Source organism: Mobula birostris, chromosome 7, assembly GCF_030028105.1.
Source record: "Mobula birostris isolate sMobBir1 chromosome 7, sMobBir1.hap1, whole genome shotgun sequence".
Classification (NCBI taxonomy): Eukaryota; Metazoa; Chordata; class Chondrichthyes; order Myliobatiformes; family Myliobatidae; genus Mobula; species Mobula birostris.
This window is the reverse complement of record NC_092376.1, coordinates 27,085,144-27,105,827: the sequence shown is the minus strand read 5'-3', so window position 1 is coordinate 27,105,827 and position 20,684 is coordinate 27,085,144. Positions and strand designations below refer to the sequence as shown.

Genomic DNA, 20,684 nt, shown 5'->3' with positions numbered 1-20,684 from the left:
CCCTTTAGCACTTCCAGAATTTCCTCTATTGCTGACCTCGGGCTAAATGGCCAATGGCTCCCTGCTTTTCCTCTCTCAATACATCACTAAGCCATCCTTTCTATCACTAATTTCACAAATGTGGGGTAGTTTCCCCTTAATCAAATAAATCAGGTCATGAGGACATTATTTTTGGTGGGATGCCTTATATGCTAGCACATCAGTCTTGTGCTGATACTTTCTGCATTGTTCCAGTTTTAGCAGACGTGCTGCCTGACAAACATTTCTTACCATATAATGAGAAAAAGCCAGGTAATCCAGGGCATCCTCAAGGCTTCCTTCATCTTCAGTATTCCAGACTCCGATACTTTGCCGGAAAAGATTGACAGCTTCCTCTAGCCAAATAACTGAGTGATAATAGTCTTCTGAATCATAGGCAACCTGGGATGAAAATACTAAATGTGAAGTTCAAAAGTTCAAAGTTCAAAAGTAAATTTGTTATCAAAGTGCATATTTATATATTTCATCATATACTACCCAGAGATTTATTTTCTTGCAGGCATTCACAGTTAAACAAAGAAATACGATAATATCAGTGGAAAAGCTACACTCAAAGACTGACAACCAACCAATGTGCAAAAGACAAACTACTAAATTCTTGAAAGTGAGACCAGAGGTTGTGGAATCAGTTCAATGTTGAGGTGAGTGAAGTTGTCCACCCTGGTTCACGATCCACAACTGTTCCTGAAACTGGAGACTCTCACCTCTCACACTTAACATATCTAAAGAAACTTTTGGGATCCTCTTTAATATTATTGGCTAGCTTACTTTCATATTCCATCTTTACCTTCTTAATGACTTTTTAGTTGCCTTCTATTAGTATTTAAAAGCTTCCCAATCCTCTCACTTCCCACTAATCTTTGCTCTATTATATGCCCTTTCTTTGGCTTTTATGTTGGCTTTGACTTATCCTGTTAGCCATGGTTGTGTCATCTTGCCTTTAGAATACTTCTTCCTCTTTAGGATGTCTATATCCTGTGTCTTCCGAATTGCTTCCAGAAATTCCAGCTATTGCTGCTCTGCTGTCATCCCTGGCAGTGCTTTTTTCCAATCAATTCTGGCCAACTCCGCTCTCATGCCTCTGCAATTTCCTTTACTCCTTTATTTTTAAAGTGATGTCTAAATGCCTGGTAAGTTTATAGGTAAATTACACATGAATGCTTCTACATAAAATCATGAAGGCTATTACATTCTCTATACAAGGGAAATGTTCTTCTAATATGATAGCAGATAGTTCCTTATAAAATTATACAGCATACAGTATTGTGTGCAGAGACAAGGATCATATCCCAATAACCATTTAATCCCATCAGCAAAGTACATATCTTTACATCAATATGAATTTACATGTCCAATAATTGCATACTTAACATGCATTCCAACAACGACCAGTTTTGAATTCCTACATATCTTAAAACATGCATGATATTTTGCACCACCCTGTTGTTTTTGCTGCATTTATCTTACCAAGACCACTGTTTACATAGAGAGCTTCACACAAGTAAGGAATTTCATTGCACCCTGGGTGTATATTGACAATAAACTTATCTGATCTTTTAAGTTACTTTTTGACTTTTGTGACATTCATTTAGATTTTCAACTGGACAAAGACAGAAAAATCTAGCTTTCAAATGACTGCTGCTATTCATGGGGTAGGTCAAGTATCGGACAGGTCATCCAGATGCTTGCAATGATTAGCATGACATTCCTGATTCAGTTTATTGATGGACTCATTTATTACCATCTTACATCACCTGTCTTCACACTTCAAGTAAATTCACAATGAAATTTAGTACCAATGAAATAAATTATCATTTAATGTTAGGGTAAAATGTTTAGAACTTAGCCAGAAGCTAAATTTCAATGGAAAATTGGGCTGATTTCAAGTAATTTCAAAATAATAATTCACTTGACACTAAACTGAGCGGCAAAGCAGACTGTGCAGAGGATGCGGAGAATCTGCAGAGGGATATAGATAGATTAAGTGAGTGAGCAAGGTTCTAGCAGATGGAGTATAATGCTGGTAAATGTGAGGTCATCCACTTTGGAAGGAAAAATAGAAGAGCAGATTATTATTCAAATGATGAAAGATTGCAGCTGTTGTGCAGAGGGACTTGGGAGTGCTTGTGCATGAATCACAAAAGGTTGGTTTGCAAGTGCAACAGGTTATTAAGAAGGCAAATGGTACATTGACCTTCATTGATAGAGGGATTGAATTTAAGAGCAACTGTACAAGGTACCTGTGAGGCCATACCTGGAGTACTGTGCACATTTCTGGTCTCCCTACTTCAGTAAAGAAATATTAGCTTTGGAGGTGGTGCAAGGGTGATTCACCGGGTTGATAAGCCCATGAGGAGAGATTGCCTGGGACTATGCTCACTGGAATTCAGAAGAATGAGAGGAGATCTTATAGAAATAAGATCTATATGTGGCGAGAGGAGGATGCAGCGATGGTGGTGGACACACGGACAGCTCGGGATCCGCTGTCCATTTCTCCTGAAGGAGAATGGGGGGGCGGAGGTGGAGGGTGGGGACGTTTCCATCCCCGCTCGAACCACCAACGCCCCGGAGATGGAAAGGAAGCGCTTCGAGTGTTTGGCGCTGCCCTCTGGCTGGAAGCAGAATTATTTTGGGGTCTGTGTCCATAGGACACTCAAAGCTGCTGCGCAGGTTGACTCTGTGGTTAAAAAGGCATATGGTGCATTGGCCTTCATCAATCGTGGATTGAGTTTAGGAGCTGAGAGGTAATATTGCAGCTATATAGGACCCTGGTCAGACCCACTTGGAGTACTGTGCTCAATTCTGGTCGCCTCACTACAGGAAGGACGTGGAAACCATCGAAAGGGTGCAGAGGAGATTTACAAGGCTGTTGCCTGGATTGGGGAGCATGCCTTATGAGATTAGGTTGCGTGAACTCGGCCTTTTCTCCTTGGAGCGACGGAGGATGAGAGGTGACCTGATAGAGGTGTACAAGATAATGAGAGGCATTGATCGTGTGGATAGTTAGGGGCTTTTTCCCGGGGCTGAGATGGCTAGCACGAGAGGGCATAGTTTTAAGGTGCTTGGAAGTAGGTACAGAGATGTCAGGGGTAAGTTGTTGTTTTTTTTTCAATGCAGAGAGTGGTGAGTGCGTGGAATGGGTTGCCAGCGGTGGTGGAGGTGGAAACGATAGGGTCTTTTAAGAGACTCCTGGATGGCTACATGGAGGTTAGAAAAATAGAGGGCTATGGGTAAAGCCTAGGTAGTTCTAAGGTAGGAACATGTTTGGCACAGCTTTGTGGGCTGAAGGGCCTGTTTTGTGCTGTATGTTTTCTATATTTCTATGTTTCTATCAAATATCTAAAATTATGAAAAGGATAAGATAGAGGCAAGGAATTTGTTTGAACTGGTAGATTAGATTGAAATTACGGGACATAGCCTCAAGATCCAGGAGCATAGATCTAGGAGAGAGATGAGGAGGAATTGCTTTCCCCAGAGAGTATTGAGTCTGTGGAATTCTGTGCCCAGGGAAACAGAAGTGGCTAACTCATTAGGTATATTTAAGACACAAAAAAATATTGCATAGTGGGGGATCTAAGGGTTATGGAGAAAGGCAGGTAGATGAAGCTGAGTCCACAGCTGGATCAGCATTGATCTTATTGAATGATGGAGCACGACTACTCCTGCTCCCATTTCCTATGTCATTAATTACTAAAAGTGGAGCGAGGGAAAGAGAGAGAGAGAGTTTGTAGGATTGAGCATATGCACATATTAGACTTTTATATCTAATAATATGATGGGAGCTGTCTCATTTCTTGGAGACAACCTGTACTACCTGACTTCAGGTAGACTTCAGGTACAAAAATCCTTCTGGCCAATCCATCCAGACTTCAGAATGAATTCTCAAAAATCCTCCTAGGCAATATTGATTTAAAAATTGAATGGTGGAGATGGCCTGCTCCTTCTCCAATTTCTTATGGTCTCGTGTTCTTATGTTGTGCTGTTGCACAAGACTAGTTCCTGCCCGGTTCTCCCTAGATCAAAAACTGGAGAATAGATTTTCATCTCAGTAAGTAGGAGTGCAGGGGTTAGCTGGCTCATGCAGAAATCTTTTATGGAAACATAGAAAATATGAATATGAATTGACCCATTATGCCTTTTTGACCCTGCTCCACATTTCACTTCTAATCATCTAATTCATCTTGTTCTCTCCCCTTATCCTTTGTTGTCCTTTGCACCCAGAAATTTATCTATGTCCTTCATAGTTATATTCATCTCTCCAGTTCTTTGAGTGAAGAACCATCTCTTCATCTCAGTCCAAAACCTCCTTCACTATAACATGAAACCATAGCTCCTCATTCTAGGTGCTCCCACCTGGAAGAACATCCTCCCTGTATCAAGTCTGCCAGGACTTGTCAGAATTGCACAAGATTCAAATAAATCACATTTCACTCTGCCTGGCATTAGAGAATGCAATCCAAGTTGACCTAATCTCTCCTCATACAATAGTCTCTCCAAGATAAGAATTTATTTCCATTGATACATGCAGAGAAGTGAGAGGTGCACATCTCGACCTACAACTAAAATAAATCAAAACTGTTTTTAGTGACCACTTTTCCAAGTGCTGTTCTCCAATCTAACTGTTGACACAAAACTTCACCACAGTCCTCTGGAAGAAGTATCATTGTCTACAAACTGATGTCAATCAAATGCTCACCACCACCTCAACTTTCTAAGATGGCTGAAGAGAGCTGGACCATGCACATCAGTACTCTTGGCTTTCTACAAATGCAGCTGAGAGCATCTGAACACACTGCATCACTGTGTGGTGAACAAGAGGGCTCTACAACAGGTTGTTAAAACTGCCCAATGCATCACTGGCACCAGCCACCATCAGGGACATCTGTACAGAGAGGTACCAGAAAAAGGCAGCCAATATCATAAAGGATCACACCCACCTGGCTTAAGGTCCCACTCCTATCAGGGAATAGGCTATGGAGCATCCATACCAAGACCACTAGACTCAGTTACTTCCCCCAAGCCATCAAACTGATCACCCCCTCCACCCATTAACCCACTACCACCTACCCCCTACCAGTGCTACATCCACATCAGATACTCCTCTCCACAGCCCATCAACAACCTTCATCCTTCCACTTTACAGTTACCTGATTATTGTGTTTTATTGGATTGCTTTTATGTTGATATTTATTCTGATCTTTACGCTTATTGTGTTTTTTTAACGCTGCGTTGGAGTCTGGAGTAACAATTATTTCCTTCTCCTTTACACTCATGTATTGAAGAACGATTAAAAAAAAGCAATCTTGAATAGTATTTTGAATAGTAGTTGAAAATTAGGAACAAGTCTGCAATTAATGAATGCAGAGTAGATAAACGTTTAAATACTTTTCAGCAAAGGCAGTACACCTTCAACCTAACGTTAGTAACAAAAAACTTATATATAAGAGAATCTTATTCCAACTATGCACTAAGGCCTTCTGAATATATTTAATACCGGTCCCATTATTTTGAAACAAAATGAAGTTCTATCACTGATATCTTTACATCATTGTTTACGTACCTTTCCAATTTGAAAACAGTCATCTGCTGAAAGGCTGCTGGATAGATCTGGCCTGTAGATACTGGAAACCTCTCTTCCAGCTATCTGTAGGAACTCCCCTTTGATCAGACCCTTTGTGCTTAGGGCATACACATCCTGCAGCCTCATCAAACCCTTGGCAGCTCCCTTGAGGTCCTCATGTTTTGGGAGTTGCTCCTCGATTTTCTCAAAAGCAGCCTTGAGTGCTAGATACAGTGGTTGGAATCAGTGTCAGTTGACCTTAATACAGATCATTTTCCACAGGCTTACATGTTACGGTCGTCATCTTCTGCAGCTGGTTAAAATATCCAGTGTTTATTTCTATGTAAAACACAGAGCAATTTTAGATTGTGAAGCCAAAGATTTGGGCTGGGTGTACAAACTCACAAGTATTGAAAGAAATGTGGAAGATTTTAATCACAGTTTATCTAAAAATCATCAAGGATACAGCATTCTGCCCTGTGACCTATCTAGTGAAGGATAATACATAGCTCATTACATTTTAATGTATTTTGGTGTCATTCCCTATTTGATTAATTTTAGGAAAAGGGATTTTTACAACTTTTTCTCCTCAACTATTTGTGAATGTTATTTGATCTTCCCCAGGTCTTTCTACTATGTGCTGTCTCAGGATACACGAGGAATTTGTGACCAAACGGCCTCCTTCCTGGAAGGTGATGACAAATGTTGGAATAAGATTCTACAGGTGAAACTGTAGTGCTGCTTTGTCAAACTTGCCTTTCAAACGTTTGATAGCCCTATCAATCCTTGCAAGAATCATTGTCCAATTCCCGCGAACATTGATAAGGTTATCGGAAGACTGCTGAGCCACCAACATCGAATGTGAGAAAGGACCAGAGGAGAGTCGCCCTTTGGATTTTAATCCAACACTTACCCACACCTTTCAAAGAAGAGGAGACAAATTCAGATGAAAATCTAAACAGCATACACACAGTAGCCACATTATCAAGCACTTGTACACCCGTGTAGTAATGCAAATACCTAATCAGCCAATCATGAGGCAGCAACTCAGTGCATAGAAAAATGCAGACATAGTCAGGAGATTCAGTTCTTGTTCAGACCAAACATCAGAATGGGGAAGAAATGTGATCTAAGTGACTTTGACTGTGGAATGATTGTTGGTGCCAGATAGGGCGGTTTGAGTCTCTCAAAAACTGCTGATCTCTTGGGATTTCCACACACAACAGTCTCCGGAGTTTACAGAGAATGGCAGTTCCAGGTAGTACGTACATACTTTTAATTGTAATTTACAGATTTTATATGTATTGCACAGTACTGTGGCTGCAAAACAATAAACAAATTGCGATAGTAAACTGGATTCTGATTCTGAGGATGGACAGTAAGGCAAACAATCTGTTTCCATACCTACACCATAGCTACTACCACTTTAATGGAACATGAAATCCGGAACTACCAAAACCACAGAGTCTCAAAATAAAGAACAGAGCAAGTTCTGTGCAAAAACCTGGCTTCAGTCCAACAACTGTCATTCAACAGCAATGGTCAGACACAGAAAATTACTTTTTACAATTGGAATAGCGTTTTGTGGTGCCATATTCAATTTAAAGATCAGTATAATTATAATCACATTGTTAGAAAGTACAAGATGTATGCACCAACCTTGAGTGTTTTCAATGGCTTCATTGCTGTATACAATATTTTGCCAGTCCACCCGCAGCCTCTTTATAAGGGTGTAGGCAAACAAAGGATTTGATATTGCTGTCACCGATTCCTGGTATACATTGTTATGCAGTGTTTTTACTTTTTCATAAAATCTGAAATTCAATGGAATTAACAAGATCCATGACAAAAGGGTTCAACCCTTTTAATGAAAGGAAACATAAATGGTATCTCTTGACAATCTGAACAGCAGTTACGGACAAAGTCACTCTGCCACATGTAACAACACGGTAATATTGTTGTCCTTGGGAAATAGAACGGGGATGGGGGGAGTGGAATTGGAAAAAAATAACAAAATATATAACAGCAATTACTAAATAATTGGCCTTCCCATTACAAAAATTATATTGTAGACTTAAAATACGGACTAAGAGTATGGCTTTGTTCTCATCATTGTTGGAACTTCAACTAATTGAGGACTTAAACTAGTTGGACAATGAAATAATAGTAAGTTCATTGAAGTTGGTGCTGGCAGCAGAAATGTAGAGTTGAATGCCTTCCATATATATATTGTAGAAGGAAAATATATTCTGGAGTTGTAATATTGTAATGTTGGGAAATTCTGATCATAGGTTCCTGCATTTGTTCACTAAGATGAAGTTATGGCTACAAGTGAGCACCCCTGATGCATGTGTACATTTGTGGGGCAAATTAATGTGCATTCTGTTGTGTCTGGTGAAAACCCAGAGGAGGTTTACAAAACAGTGAGATTACATCATCAGCTGTGTGCAAAGCTGACTTGCTGATAAACTGCTCATCAGGAATTCTGCACTCTAGTTAACAGTTTCTTTTCATCACCCATATGATATTGGGAATAACTCCTCTGATATTAGAACATAAAACATAGAACTCTACAGCAAAGTACACGTCCTTTTATTCTACTCCATGATCAATCTAACCCTTTCCTCAACACAGCCAGCTGCCTATCTAGGAGTTTCTTAAATGTCCCTAATATATCTGTCTTACTGAAGTGCACTTACACTTTCTGTGTAAAACACCTACTTCTGATGCCCTTGACCCTTCCCTCCAATACTTTACTCCAATCACCTTAAAATGTGTCCTCTCATATTAGCCATTGCCATTCTGGGAAAATGGCTCTACTGTCCATTCTATCTATGCCTCTTACCAATTTTATACACCTTTATCAAGTCTTCTCTCCTCTTCCTTCACTCTAAAAAGAAAAGTCCTAGCCTGCTCAACTTTTTTTCATAAGATATGTTCTCTAATCCAAGCACCATCCACTGCACCCTCTCTAAAGCCTCCATATCATTCCTATAATGAAGTGACCAGAACAGAATACAATACTCCAATTGTGGTCTAACCAGAACTTTATGGAGCTGTAACATTACCCCATGGCTCTTGAACTCAATCCCCTAACTAACAAAGGCAAACACACCACACACATTCTTGGCCGCCATATCAACCTCCATGGCACCTTTGAGGGATCTATTGACTTGGATGCCAAGATCCTTCTGATCACCAAGAATACTGCCATTAGCTTTGTACTATGCCATCGTTCAACCTTCCAAAGTGAATCAGTTCACACTTTCCTGCATTGAACTCCATCTGCCACTTCTCGGCCCAGTTCTGCATTCCATCAAAGTCCTATTGTAACTTATGAGAACCTTCTACAATATCCACAGCATCATCAACTTTATGCCATTGCTAGATGACATTCAAGCAGTAACCCTATTTGCTCACTGATATCATCCACAATGGCTTCATATTACATCAGCCCATCGGACCAGCTGATCTGGACTCAGTGGCTATTGGCTTGAAAGAGGTCAAGCACAGTATGGATCCAGCCAAACCCTTACAGCCACACAAACGGTGGACCTCTGGAATACTGAAAGAATGGGAGCCCTGGCTTGAATGCACAGCAGGAGCTTATATTTTGCAGGAGACTGTACATCAATTGACGGGGATGCTTAGCGGTGAGCCAGTGATGCTGTGCAGATAGTGATCAATGCTGCAGCAGTTGTGCAGCGGGCAAGGCAGCAATGTCAGCAAACGTCAGAATTCTATGCATGGCTGTACTGCTGGAGGGAAGAAGGAAATGCTGGTCAAATGCTGATGCATCACTTCTTGCTACGCACCAGAACTTTTTTTTAACATCAAAATAAACTTCATTCAGAATTTTAAAAAATTATAAGAATGAATTCCCTTTAGTTCTTACATTCATAGTCAATGTGCCTAAGTAGTATCCTGTTACATTCCTTAAAGCCAATGGCACTGTTGCCACTCATGTGCCCCCCTGGGGTGGTACATTACCATAATCACTGAGGGGCGTCCTCCACAATTCAGCCCCTCCCTACGCTGTACCAGAAGAACCTAACACTGTGGTCCTCCCCCACCCCCAGCCCTTGTGGTGGCTGCAACAGGTTTCATTGCAGCCTGCAGCCTGGAATGTGCCAGTAAGCAAGATTCTTCCACATACCAGAACTGAACATTGAATCAGGGGGTGCTTCCAGATCGGGGGCAGGCTGCAACTCTCAAACTTCATGCCAGCTTTAACTACTGCACGCACCGTGACCTTACCTGAATGGGTTTCCAACCCTCCTTGAAAGAGAGAGGCTAAACGGTCTGATTCCCCCGCTCCCCCCCATTATTTTAAAGTTTTGAAATATTTGCCATTAAATAAGCATATTTTAATCTAATTTAAATAAGGATATTTTTGCCCATTGACACATACTGAAGAATATCACTACTAAAAAATAATTCTGGTGTAAATGATGAAAGATCTCTGGAAGAAAAGTGAATATTTTCTCAAAGGTGCCTTAAAATTACTTTCAATAATTATCTTAAAATGTAACCAAGATACCTTCGTTTAATGTTTCTGCTTTTAATTGTTTTTTTTATGATGGGGATGTATTAAGTTTAAAGGAATTAAAAGGAACATGCCAAATCATGCACCAAAGATTTTCATTGATTCTATTGTATTTTTCTGTTCTTGCTGCGAATGCCTGCAAGAAAATGAATCTCAGGGAATGTATGGTGGTGCCACAAACAACCTTTGATAATAAATTTAGGTTGATTTTTGAAATCTCAATAAATCAGAAGCAGCACTGACGGGGGTCACGGAATCTTGACAAAGTCTGTTATCTGATCCCGCAGTCCAGCCCCGTGAAATGAGGAGATGTAACTTTTCTTAAATGTCCTGCAGCCAATGACGCTTTACAACAGATTAAATCGGTGACAGAAACTGCGCTAAAATTGCGGCGACTTTCAGTTCCAACCTCTCAACAGGCTGCAACATGCTCTTTTCAAAAGAATACCCGATCCTTTTCGATTTGCAATTGATTTTAGGGTAGTGAAAGTAAAAAATGAGCTGATTGAAACCAGATGCCTTCTAATCTAAATGATAAATTCAACGACACGCGAGAAGGATCGAAGTTGTAGGGCTAATCTGAATATGAACAAAACCTCGTTCACTCTGTGAAAGAACTATCGGGCATTCTACGACAGTGTCAGTCAGACTGCTAAAAATTGTTCTCATTTGTTTCAAATACACGGATTTTATAAAGAAAATAGCAAGGGTTTGATTCGGAGCGAAATACAATCTTACCGCTTTAGGTCGTCCATTCTATAGATCTCATTTTCGATGTAAACCTGTAAGTTTTGCAGAAGTTTCTTTTCCACGCCGATTTCTCCCTGGATGTTGACAATGGAGGTGTAGAGGTCACCGCGAGAAGGGGTCGTTAAGGAGCTGCTCACCAAGCACAGGAACAGTGAGTGCTGCAACAATAGCATTTTATAGACTTTCCCACCGAATAACGTCCCGTCCCAACTGCTCCTTCGGGGCGTCGCTGTTTAATTCCCCCGGTATTTTAAAAGATCGTTGAGATGAGATCCGAAGCGGCTAGGTCCACACACACGGGAGTGGTATCTCACAGCTGACTGGCTGGATCTTGGCCGGGCTTCTCAATGGGAATCTATCCCATTGACGTCAAGCGACCCAGCGAATGATGCACCGTATTCACAGACTGGTGAATGAAGGGATGAGCTGGAGAGCCGTTCGGAGCCTCCGCACTCGGTTCAGGGTAGGGGAGTGATCTGTGGTGCGTGGCATGTCGGTCTCTCCCCACAGCTCCCAACTGTGGGGAGGATGTGCTTCTTGATACGATAGGGTGGCATTGCTTCTGTCGGGGGGATGTGTGCAGATCATCAGACGATGCAATGGCAAGCAACGAGCGTCACACACCCGGAACGTTAACTGTTTCAATATCTACCAGACCCGTTGAGAGTTTCCAGGATTTTCTGTTTTTATTTCAGATTTCCAGCATCTGCAGTTTCTAAACAGAAATGAGTAATGAACATTGCCTAGAGAGGCTGGGCGGCAGCGGGAACCCAGCCCTGATGAAGGGTCTCGGCCAGGAACATCGACTGTTGGCTCTTTCCTATGGATGCTGCCTGACCTGCTGAGTTCCTCCAGCATTTTGTGTGTGCGTTGCTTTGGATTTCCAGCATCTGTAGACTTTCTCGTGATAACGAGCTTGGAGATTCTGGTTTCGTGACGGGTTGCGGTGACCCGTGAAGACAGCGGTAAATAAAACATGTTGAGGGGCACTCTCGTCTAATCTCGCTTGACCGGTGTCTTGAATTTGAATAGGAGAGAATGACATGGACGGCTTCATGAAAACAGGATTCCTCTTATGGCTTGTGATTTGTTTTCTCTTGAGAAGATTTTTCGCCTGCCAAGTTTACTTTAATTAAGTTCATTAAAGACAAGTTTGTCAACCAGTGTAATTTCTTCCCAACGCTCTCTGCTGATTTCATTGCGCTCAGATTGTTTCCTCCTGATCAACAGATACCAGTAGCAACAAGGTTGTTCACGATTCAAGACTGTTGTCACAAATGTAAAGAAGAAAAAAATGATTGTTACTCTGGATCGGGTGCAATGTAAAAACACTATATATATAAATACATATATATGCATTGTACATACATTGATGTCAGATACTAGAATATCTACACATGAGGTGACTGACAGGATTGATAAAGTAGTGTGGTGGGATGGGTTAAGAGGTGTTGATCAGCCTGACAGCTTGGGGCAATTAACTGGGAAAGTTCTTGGGAATAAGATTGGAGCCCTATTGTGGCTGAACAACACAACTGGTAGTCCTGCTGGGTGAGAGGGAATGGTTGCCAACTCCCACTGATCTTTCTGATGAATGAGGGCAAAAGACAAAGGAGCAAGAAATCAGATCGATAAAGATCAAAGAAGTTATTATTACATGTTGATAATCCTTCATCTTAACTGACAGTTCTGATATAAATGGAAAAGGCTGCTAAAATATAATGTTGAATTTGCTGTTGAATTCTGATGACTTTAATGATATTGTTGGTTAATGAAACAGTCCTCGTTGCACTTGCACTCGGCTTCATTGGAGCAGGTCAGGAGGTCAAACGTCAAATAGTCAGACTGAGTGTGGGATAGTGAATTAACGTTACAGGTAAATAGAAGTTCAGGAGGTGTTCTGCAAATGTTTCGCTTCTCCATTGTAGTGGAGACCACATTGTAAGCACCAAATTGGGATTGATATTGATTTATTATTGTCACATGTACTAAGATATAGTCTTGCATACTGTTTATACAGATTAAATCATTACACAGTCCATTGAGCTAGAATAAGGAAAAACAGAAACAATGCAGAATGAAGTATAAAGGCTACCAAAAATTTGCAGTGCTGGTAAATGATAAAGTGCAAACATCATAACGAGGTGATTGTGAGTCCGAGAGTCCATCTTATCGTACAGAAGGTCCATTCAAGAGTCTGATAACAGTGTGATAGAAACTGTCATTGAGCCCGGTGTCTGCGCTTTCAGCCTTTTCCACCTTCTGCCCAACGGGAGAGGGGAGAAGGGAGAATGTCCGGGGTGGGTAGGGTTTTTTTTTTATTATGCTGGCTGCTTTAAAGTTCAAAGTAAATTTATTATCAAAGTATATACATATATGTCATCATATACAAGCCTGAGATTCATTTTCCTGTGAGCATACTCAATAAATCCAATAACCATAATAGAATCAATGAAAGACCACAGCAACAGGCCGGACAGCAAACCATGCAAATACAAAAGGAAAGGAGAAATAATAAATAAATAAACAAATAGGTAGATAGATAGATAGGTAAATAAATAAAGCAATAAATAAATGAATAAGCAAGAAAAGTGTTGGCGCGTGGTCAAGTGGTTAAGGCGTCGGTCTAGTGATCTGAAGGTCGCTAGTTCGAGCCTCAGCTGAGGCAGCGTGTTGTGTTCTTGACCACACAGTGCTCTGTGACAACACCAATGCCAAGCTGTATCGGCCCTAGTGCCCTTCCCTTGAACAACGTCGGTGGCGTGGAGAGGGAAGACTTGCAGCATGGGCAACTGCCGGTCTTCCATACAACCTTGCCCAGGCCTGCGCCCTGGAAACCCTCCAAAGTGCAAATCCACGGTCTCATGAGACTAATGGATGCCTATAAATTTTAATAAAGCAAGAAAAATGAACAACATGAGATGAAATGAATGAGTCGATGCATTGTGGGAACAGTTCAGTGTTGGGGTGATTGAAGTTATCCCCTCTGGTTCAAGACCCTGATGATTGAGGTGTAGTAATTGTTCCTGAACCTGAGGCAGTGAGAAATGTTTTAATTCCAGTTCCATTCCCATTCTGACATGTTGATCCATGGCCTCCTGTTGTGCCAAGATGAGGGCACTGTCAGAGTGGAGGAGCAACACCTTGGGTACCTCCAACTTGATGGCCTGAACATTGATTTTTCCTTCCAGTGAACAAGTTGTACCCCCACTCCCACTTTCCGCTACTCCCCACTCTGACTCTTCACTTCTTCTCACTCGCCTAATACTTCCCCTGTGTCCCCTCCTCCTTCCCTTTTTCCACTGTCCACTCTCCTCTCCTAGTAGGTTCTTCTTTCTCCAGACCTTGACCTTTCCCACCCTCCCACCTGGCTTCACTTATCACCCTCCAGCTAGCCCCCTTTCCCTCCCTCACCTTTTCATTCTGGAATCTTCTCCCTTCCTTCTCAGTCCTGGTCTCAGCCTGAGAAGTTGACTGTTTACTCTTTTCCATAGATGCTGCCTGACCTGCTGAGTTCCTCCAGCATTGTGTGCGTGTGTGTGTTGGTATAGGCAAGACTCCAGAGAGGGGAGGCTAGTTCCTGTGATGTGCTGAGCAGTGTTCACAACTCTCTGCAGTTTCTTGTGGTCACACGCTGAGCAATTGTCACACAAGCTGTTTACGTCCAGACAGAATGGTCTCTGTGATGCATTGATAAAAATTGGTAAGAGTCGATGGGGACATGCCAAATTTCTTCAGCCTCCTGAAGAAGTAGAGGTGTTGGTGAGCTTTCTTGGCCATGACATCCATGTGATTGGATGAGAACAGGCCATGGGTGATACTCAGAGCACAGAACTCAAGTTCTAGTGCAGTAAAGTGCAGGTAAAGTATACTACAACACAATAAAGTAGAGAAGCACAGGTGAACCACTGCTTCAATTAGAAAGATCGCCTGGGTCTCTGGAGGACTGGAAGCGAGACTGTACGTGATGGATTTCCTGTGGTTGGATGAGAAGCCATCTTGATTAAGGGATTTGGTGTTGCTGGAGATGAATGTGTGAAGCAGGACATTGGGAAGTGAATGGTCCCTTTGCAACGCTGAAATGGAGGGGGAAGGCAGAAAATGTCTGATGACGGTGGTGATTACAGAGGTGATTCACTGAATTTAAAGGCAGGTGGAAGGTGCTGAGAAGGTAAACACTGCATGGGTGTTACTGGGCTGCTTCACAGCTCCAGAGACCCAGGTTCAACTTCAGGTCTGGTACTGTAGATTTTGAATGTTCTCCCTGTTACGACAATGGCTTCCTTCAGGTTCTGCAGGTTTCATCTCAAAGATGTGCTATTTGGTAGAGTAATTGTTCACTGTAAATTGCCCCAAGTGTGTATATGAGTAATGGAATTTTTTGGTGGAGGGAGAAGATGGTATTGTGGGAGGAATAAAGTGGGCTTAGTGTAGGATTAGTGTACACGAGGGTCATGATACCTGTGGCCTTGCACCTGTATTTGTTAATTGCTGTCTTCTCTTGAGTCGTTAAGCCCTTGTGCTTTCTATTTAATCTTGACTGTTACGGGTTTTCCGCGTACTGTAATTATTTAAAGTGGACTCCCAATTAGTGCTTATCACGGGGTCCTTGTGTTTTGAGAAAGATTCATCTCGCAGTGTCGCTCAGTTGAGCCAAGAGTGTTCTGTCAGAATTCCTACGAATAATCTCTTGTTTCTGTCTCTGAATGGGAGTCTGCTGTACCTCCGCGCCTGGGTTCAGTCGTTTTGTCAGCGCTCACCCTGACAATGAGTTCTCGGTGGTCAGCACGGACCCAATAGGCCAAAGTTTCTGTCTCCATGCTGTATGTGTGACTCGGTCTCTACCCTGCTCGTGATGAGTGGAGCTGGGGTGAGAGCAAATCAAAGGAAAGAGAACAGATGCCATTGAGATAAGCTTCTTGCATATTTTTACAATGATCATCATGCTCTTCGCCACATGGAAACATTTTCTCTGTAGCCATCCTATCAAATGACCAGTCTGATCATTCTTTCCTAATACTTAATCTTCCTTTTCTGACATCATCCTTGTAAATGTGCTCTGCATCAGGCTCGTGAACAAAAGGGGATAACTACATTCATTCTACTTCTGATGTTCCCACAACCCGATGGTCTCATTTTAAGGACACTTTATCTTGTTACTTCATGCTCATTATTTGTCGCCATTTATTTATATTAGCATTTGCACAGTTCGTCCATTGATCCTGTTTACAATTCTTGTTCTATAGGTTGCTCAGCATGCCTGCACAAAAAGAATCTCAGTGTTGTATGTGGTGACATGTATGCACTCTGATAATAAATTGAACTTTGAACGTGAACTTTGCATCTGCATTGACCGAGGTAATGGTCAAATCCTGTTTCATTGCTCCAATCTCCTTTCTGTGATACGGCATCCAGAACTCTACAGAAAACTCCAAGTGTAGATTGGGAATGCTTCCCTCCTATCCTTTGGGAAATAAACCCTGTTGCTTGGTTTGTTATATTTATGGCCTTGCTACCTTGTAATGCAAGTTTTAGTTACAAACAAGAGAAAATCTGTAGTTACTGAAAATCTGAGCAACAGAAAATGCTGGCCAGGCAACATCTAGGAAAAGAGTACAGTCGATGTTTTAGGCCGACACCATAACTGCACTCTTCTTCTAGATGCTGCCTGGCCTGCTGAGTTCCTGCGGCACTTTGTGTGTGATGCGAATTTTATTGATTGCTTTATACCTCAGTCAGACTTTCCAAGTGATAAAATGTATTGACAAAATGCACCATTCATATTTATCCCAAATAAACCTTACCTGTCAATAATTAATGTCCTTCACTGTAATTGGTTGTAGTTGTCCCCAATTTGATTTCATAAGCAAACTTTGAAATTATATCAGGGAACACTCACAAAATGCTGGAGGAACTCAGCAGGTCAGGCAGCATCTATGGAAAAGAGTAAACAGCTGATGTTTCGGAACTGGAGAAAAAAGATGAGAAATCAGATTAAGAAGGTGGAGGAAAGGGAGGAAGAAATGCAAGGTAGTTGGTGACAGGTGAAATTGGGGGGATTGGTGAAGTAGAGAACTGAGAAGTTGATTGATGAGAGTGATAAAAGGCTGGAGAAGAGGGAATATGATAGGAGAGCACAGAAAGCCGTGGAAGAAAGGAAAGTGGGGAGCAGTAGTGGAAGGTGATGGGCAGGTAAGGAGATAAAGTGAGAGAGGGAAATGGGAATGGGGAATGGTGAGGGAGAGAGCGGGCAATCATGTGTTTGATTCCAAAGACTAAATGATGAATGAAAGTGTTTTTTCTGCATTTTATCCTGAAGCTAGGAAGTGATCTGTCATTTATCCACTTGAATTTCATTTTTTAATTTATTATGTGATACTTTATCAGACTTTTTGAAAACCTGGATATATTACAGATGCGGACAAACCCTTCTTTATGAGATCTCTGCTGACCTTTCACAATTACGCTTAAAGGAATTAAGTCTGGTGGTTTTCTTACTAAGTTGACGCATGAGGACTACAATCTGAAAGGGTAGATGTAGATATTACAACACAAAAGAATTTGCTGATGCTGGAAATCCAGAACAACATGCTCAAAATGCTGGAGGAACTCAGCAGGTCAGGCAGCATCTATGGAGAAGGAAATACACACAAAATGCTGGTGTAGATGTTGTGTTGTTTGACCAGCCCTCTAATACAACATATTTTCATCTTGCATCAATTAAAACGTTAAACAATTTCTGGATGTTAAAATGACAACTTTTGCCCATAGTTCATTTCAACTTCTTTCAAATGGCCTAAGTTTGCAGATAAATGATCTGTTTTTCCACAAGCGAAAGCATTTACTCTAAGAACACCATTTCATATTCTATCCCCATTTTCAGTTCTGTTCTCAGAAACCTCTGTAAACTACAGCTGGCTTCAGCACGACTCTTACAGAAAGATTCCTGGCTCCTTTCTGCAGACTGTTTATTGCAAATATTGAGGATTAGAAGAAATCAGAGCAGCAAGCCAAAGAAGGAATTAGAATAAGAAACATATTTTGTGCTTGGAGAATTCTTTCCTGCTCACTTTGACTATTAACATACAAGAGTAACTTAAGTCAGCCTCAGAGGCCACATTGTCTGCAGCAGAGATTGCACTGGGGAGAGGATTCCTACATGGTGCTTGTAAAATCCTTATTAATGGGATTAATGGGAAAAGGGGAGGGGGTTGGTATTCCTGAAGAGATTTTTAAAAATGTGTACTGTGTTCAGAGTACGCAGCAGACTGAATTCATGACAAATTTACTGAGGTATTCAATATTACATAAACTAAAACATTGAGCTTCTTCAGTCAGCCCTGACGAAGGGTCTCGGCCCGAAACGTCAACTGTACCTCTTCCTAGAGATGCTGCCTGGCCTGCTGCGTTCACCAGCAACTTTTATGTGTGGGGAGTGATTATTTACAGTGGTTTATTGTTAAGATTAAGAACAAAATTGACTTTGTAAGGAGTTTGTTCTCCCTGTGATCATGTGGGTTTCCTCTGGGTGCTCTGGGCTCCTCCCATTTCTCAAATGGTGTACGGGTCAGGGTAAGTGAATTGTGGGCATGCTATGTTGGTGCTGGAAGCATGGTGACACTGCAGACTGCCCCCAGCATATCCTCAGTCAGTGTTGGCCATTAACGCAAATGTCACATTTCACTGTTTGGTTCGATGTACGGGGAAGCTAATCTTTATAAAGCTAATCTTTAAAGCGAGGAGAGTAGAGACCGTGTGCGGTGAAAGTGCAATTCCACCACCAAAGGTACCTACAGAGGCTGATCACAACGGAAGAGAAAGGAGAGAATGGTTTTTAAAAAATTCTGTGGGAAAACAGCAGAGATGAAGTTTTTGTGGGAGTAATCTGGAGAAATAATAAAATTTTATATGCTGTCTTCTCTCTGCTGCCTTCAGGAAGGAGGTACAGGAGGTACCATACCTCTAGGTTCACGAATAACTCACCTCAACGTGGAACTGATTCCACAACCTGTAGAGTCACTTTCCGATCTCTACAACTCATAATATCAGTATTATTTATTTACTATCTATCCTCTCGCTTCAGCAGTGTGTGGTACCCACCTGCTTCAAGCAGGTTTCAATCGTACCGGTGCCCAAGAAGAGTGTGGTACCCTGCCTCAGTGACTATTGCCCCGTGGCACTTACACCCACAGTGATGAAGTGTTTTGAGAGGCTGGTGTTGAAACACATCAGCTCCTGTCTGAGTGGCAACTTGGATCTGCTCCAAGTTGCCTAACAGAGCAACAAGTCATGACAGATGAAATCTCATTGACACTTCACGCAACCCTGGAACAGCTGGAAGGCAAAGATGCATACATCAGGATGTTCTTTTTTGATTACAGCTCAGCATTTAACACCACCATCTCCTCAAAACTAATCAGCAAACTCCAAGACTTGGGCCTTAATATCCTCTTGTGCAATTGGATCCTGGATTTCCTCACTTTCAGACCCCAGCAGTTCAGATTGGCAAATCTCCATGATCTCCATCAGCACAGGGGCACCACAGGGCTGTGTGCTTAGCCCCCTGCTCTACTCGCTTTACAACTATGTCTGTGTGGCTCAGTACAGCTCCAACACTATATTCAAGTTTGCTGATGATTCCACTGTTGTGGGCCATATCAAAAGAGGCGACGAATATAGGAGGGAGATGAAAATTTGGCTGAGTAGTGTCCTGGACCCACCATATTTTGTAAACGTAATTGCAAAGAAAGCATGACAGTGCCTCTACTTTCTCAGGAGTCTGCGGAGGTTTGGCATGTCATCAAAAACCTTGAAAAACTTCTACAGATGTGTAGTGGAGAGTGTATTGACTGGCTGCATCATGGACTGACATGCTCTCGAACCATCAGGCCCTTGAACAAAAGAGGATAGCTACGCTCATAACAACAGGAATTCTGCAGATGCTGGAAATTCAAGCAACACACATCAAAGTTGCTGGTGAACGCAACAGGCCAGGCAGCATCTGTAGGAAGAGGTGCAGTCGACGTTTCAGGCCGAGACCCTTCGTCAGGACTAACTGAAGGAAGAGTGAGTAAGGGATTTGAAAGTTGGAGGGGGAGGAGGAGATCCAAAATGATAGGAGAAGACAGGAGGGGGAGGGATAGAGCCAAGAGCTGGACAGGTGATAGGGAAAAGGGGATACGAGAGGATCATGGGACAGGCGGTCCGGGAAGAAAGACAAGGGGGGGGACCCAGAGGATGGGCAAGAGGTATATTCAGAGGGACAGAGGGAGAAAAAGGAGAGTGAGAGAAAGAATGTGTGCATAAAAATGAGTAACAGATGGGGTACGAGGGGGAGGTGGGGCCTTAGCGGAAGTTAGAGAAGTCGATGTTCATGCCATCAGGTTGGAGGCTACCCAGACGGAATATAAGGTGTTGTTCCTCCAACCTGAGTGTGGTTTCATCTTTACAGTAGAGGAGGCCGTGGATGGACATGTCAGAATGGGAATGGGATGTGGAATTAAAATGTGTGGCCACTGGGAGATCCTGCTTTCTCTGGCGGACAGAGCGTAGATGTTCAGCAAAGCGGTCTCCCAGTCTGCGTCGGGTCTCGTCAATATATAAAAGGCCACATCGGGAGCACCGGACGCAGTATATCACCCCAGTCGACTCACAGGTGAAGTGTTGCCTCACCTGGAAGGACTGTTTGGGGCCCTGAATGGTGGTAAGGGAGGAAGTGTAAGGGCATGTGTAGCACTTGTTCCGCTTACACGGATAAGTGCCAGGAGGGAGATCAGTGGGGAGGGATGG

The 20,684-nt window shown here is 42.3% G+C and overlaps 1 protein-coding gene across 6 annotated transcripts in view; it reads right to left on the bottom strand.

Moving 5' to 3' along the window:
- p4ha3 (prolyl 4-hydroxylase, alpha polypeptide III) overlaps nucleotides 1-11,470 on the bottom strand; it is a 77,165-nt gene extending 65,695 nt beyond the window's left edge. For 2 of the 6 annotated variants that reach the window (XM_072262782.1, XM_072262786.1), the window contains exons 1-4: nucleotides 10,884-11,470; nucleotides 7,259-7,413; nucleotides 5,600-5,823; nucleotides 271-420 (exon numbers count right to left, since the gene is read on the bottom strand). In XM_072262782.1, coding sequence (XP_072118883.1) covers nucleotides 271-420; nucleotides 5,600-5,823; nucleotides 7,259-7,413; nucleotides 10,884-11,068 — 714 coding nt within the window. In that variant the 5' untranslated portion in view covers nucleotides 11,069-11,470. The remainder of the gene's footprint in view (nucleotides 1-270; nucleotides 421-5,599; nucleotides 5,824-7,258; nucleotides 7,414-10,883) is intronic. The other 4 variants (XM_072262780.1, XM_072262784.1, XM_072262785.1 and 1 more) reach the window with 3 other exon arrangements.
- Between the last annotated feature and the right edge of the window lie 9,214 nt (nucleotides 11,471-20,684).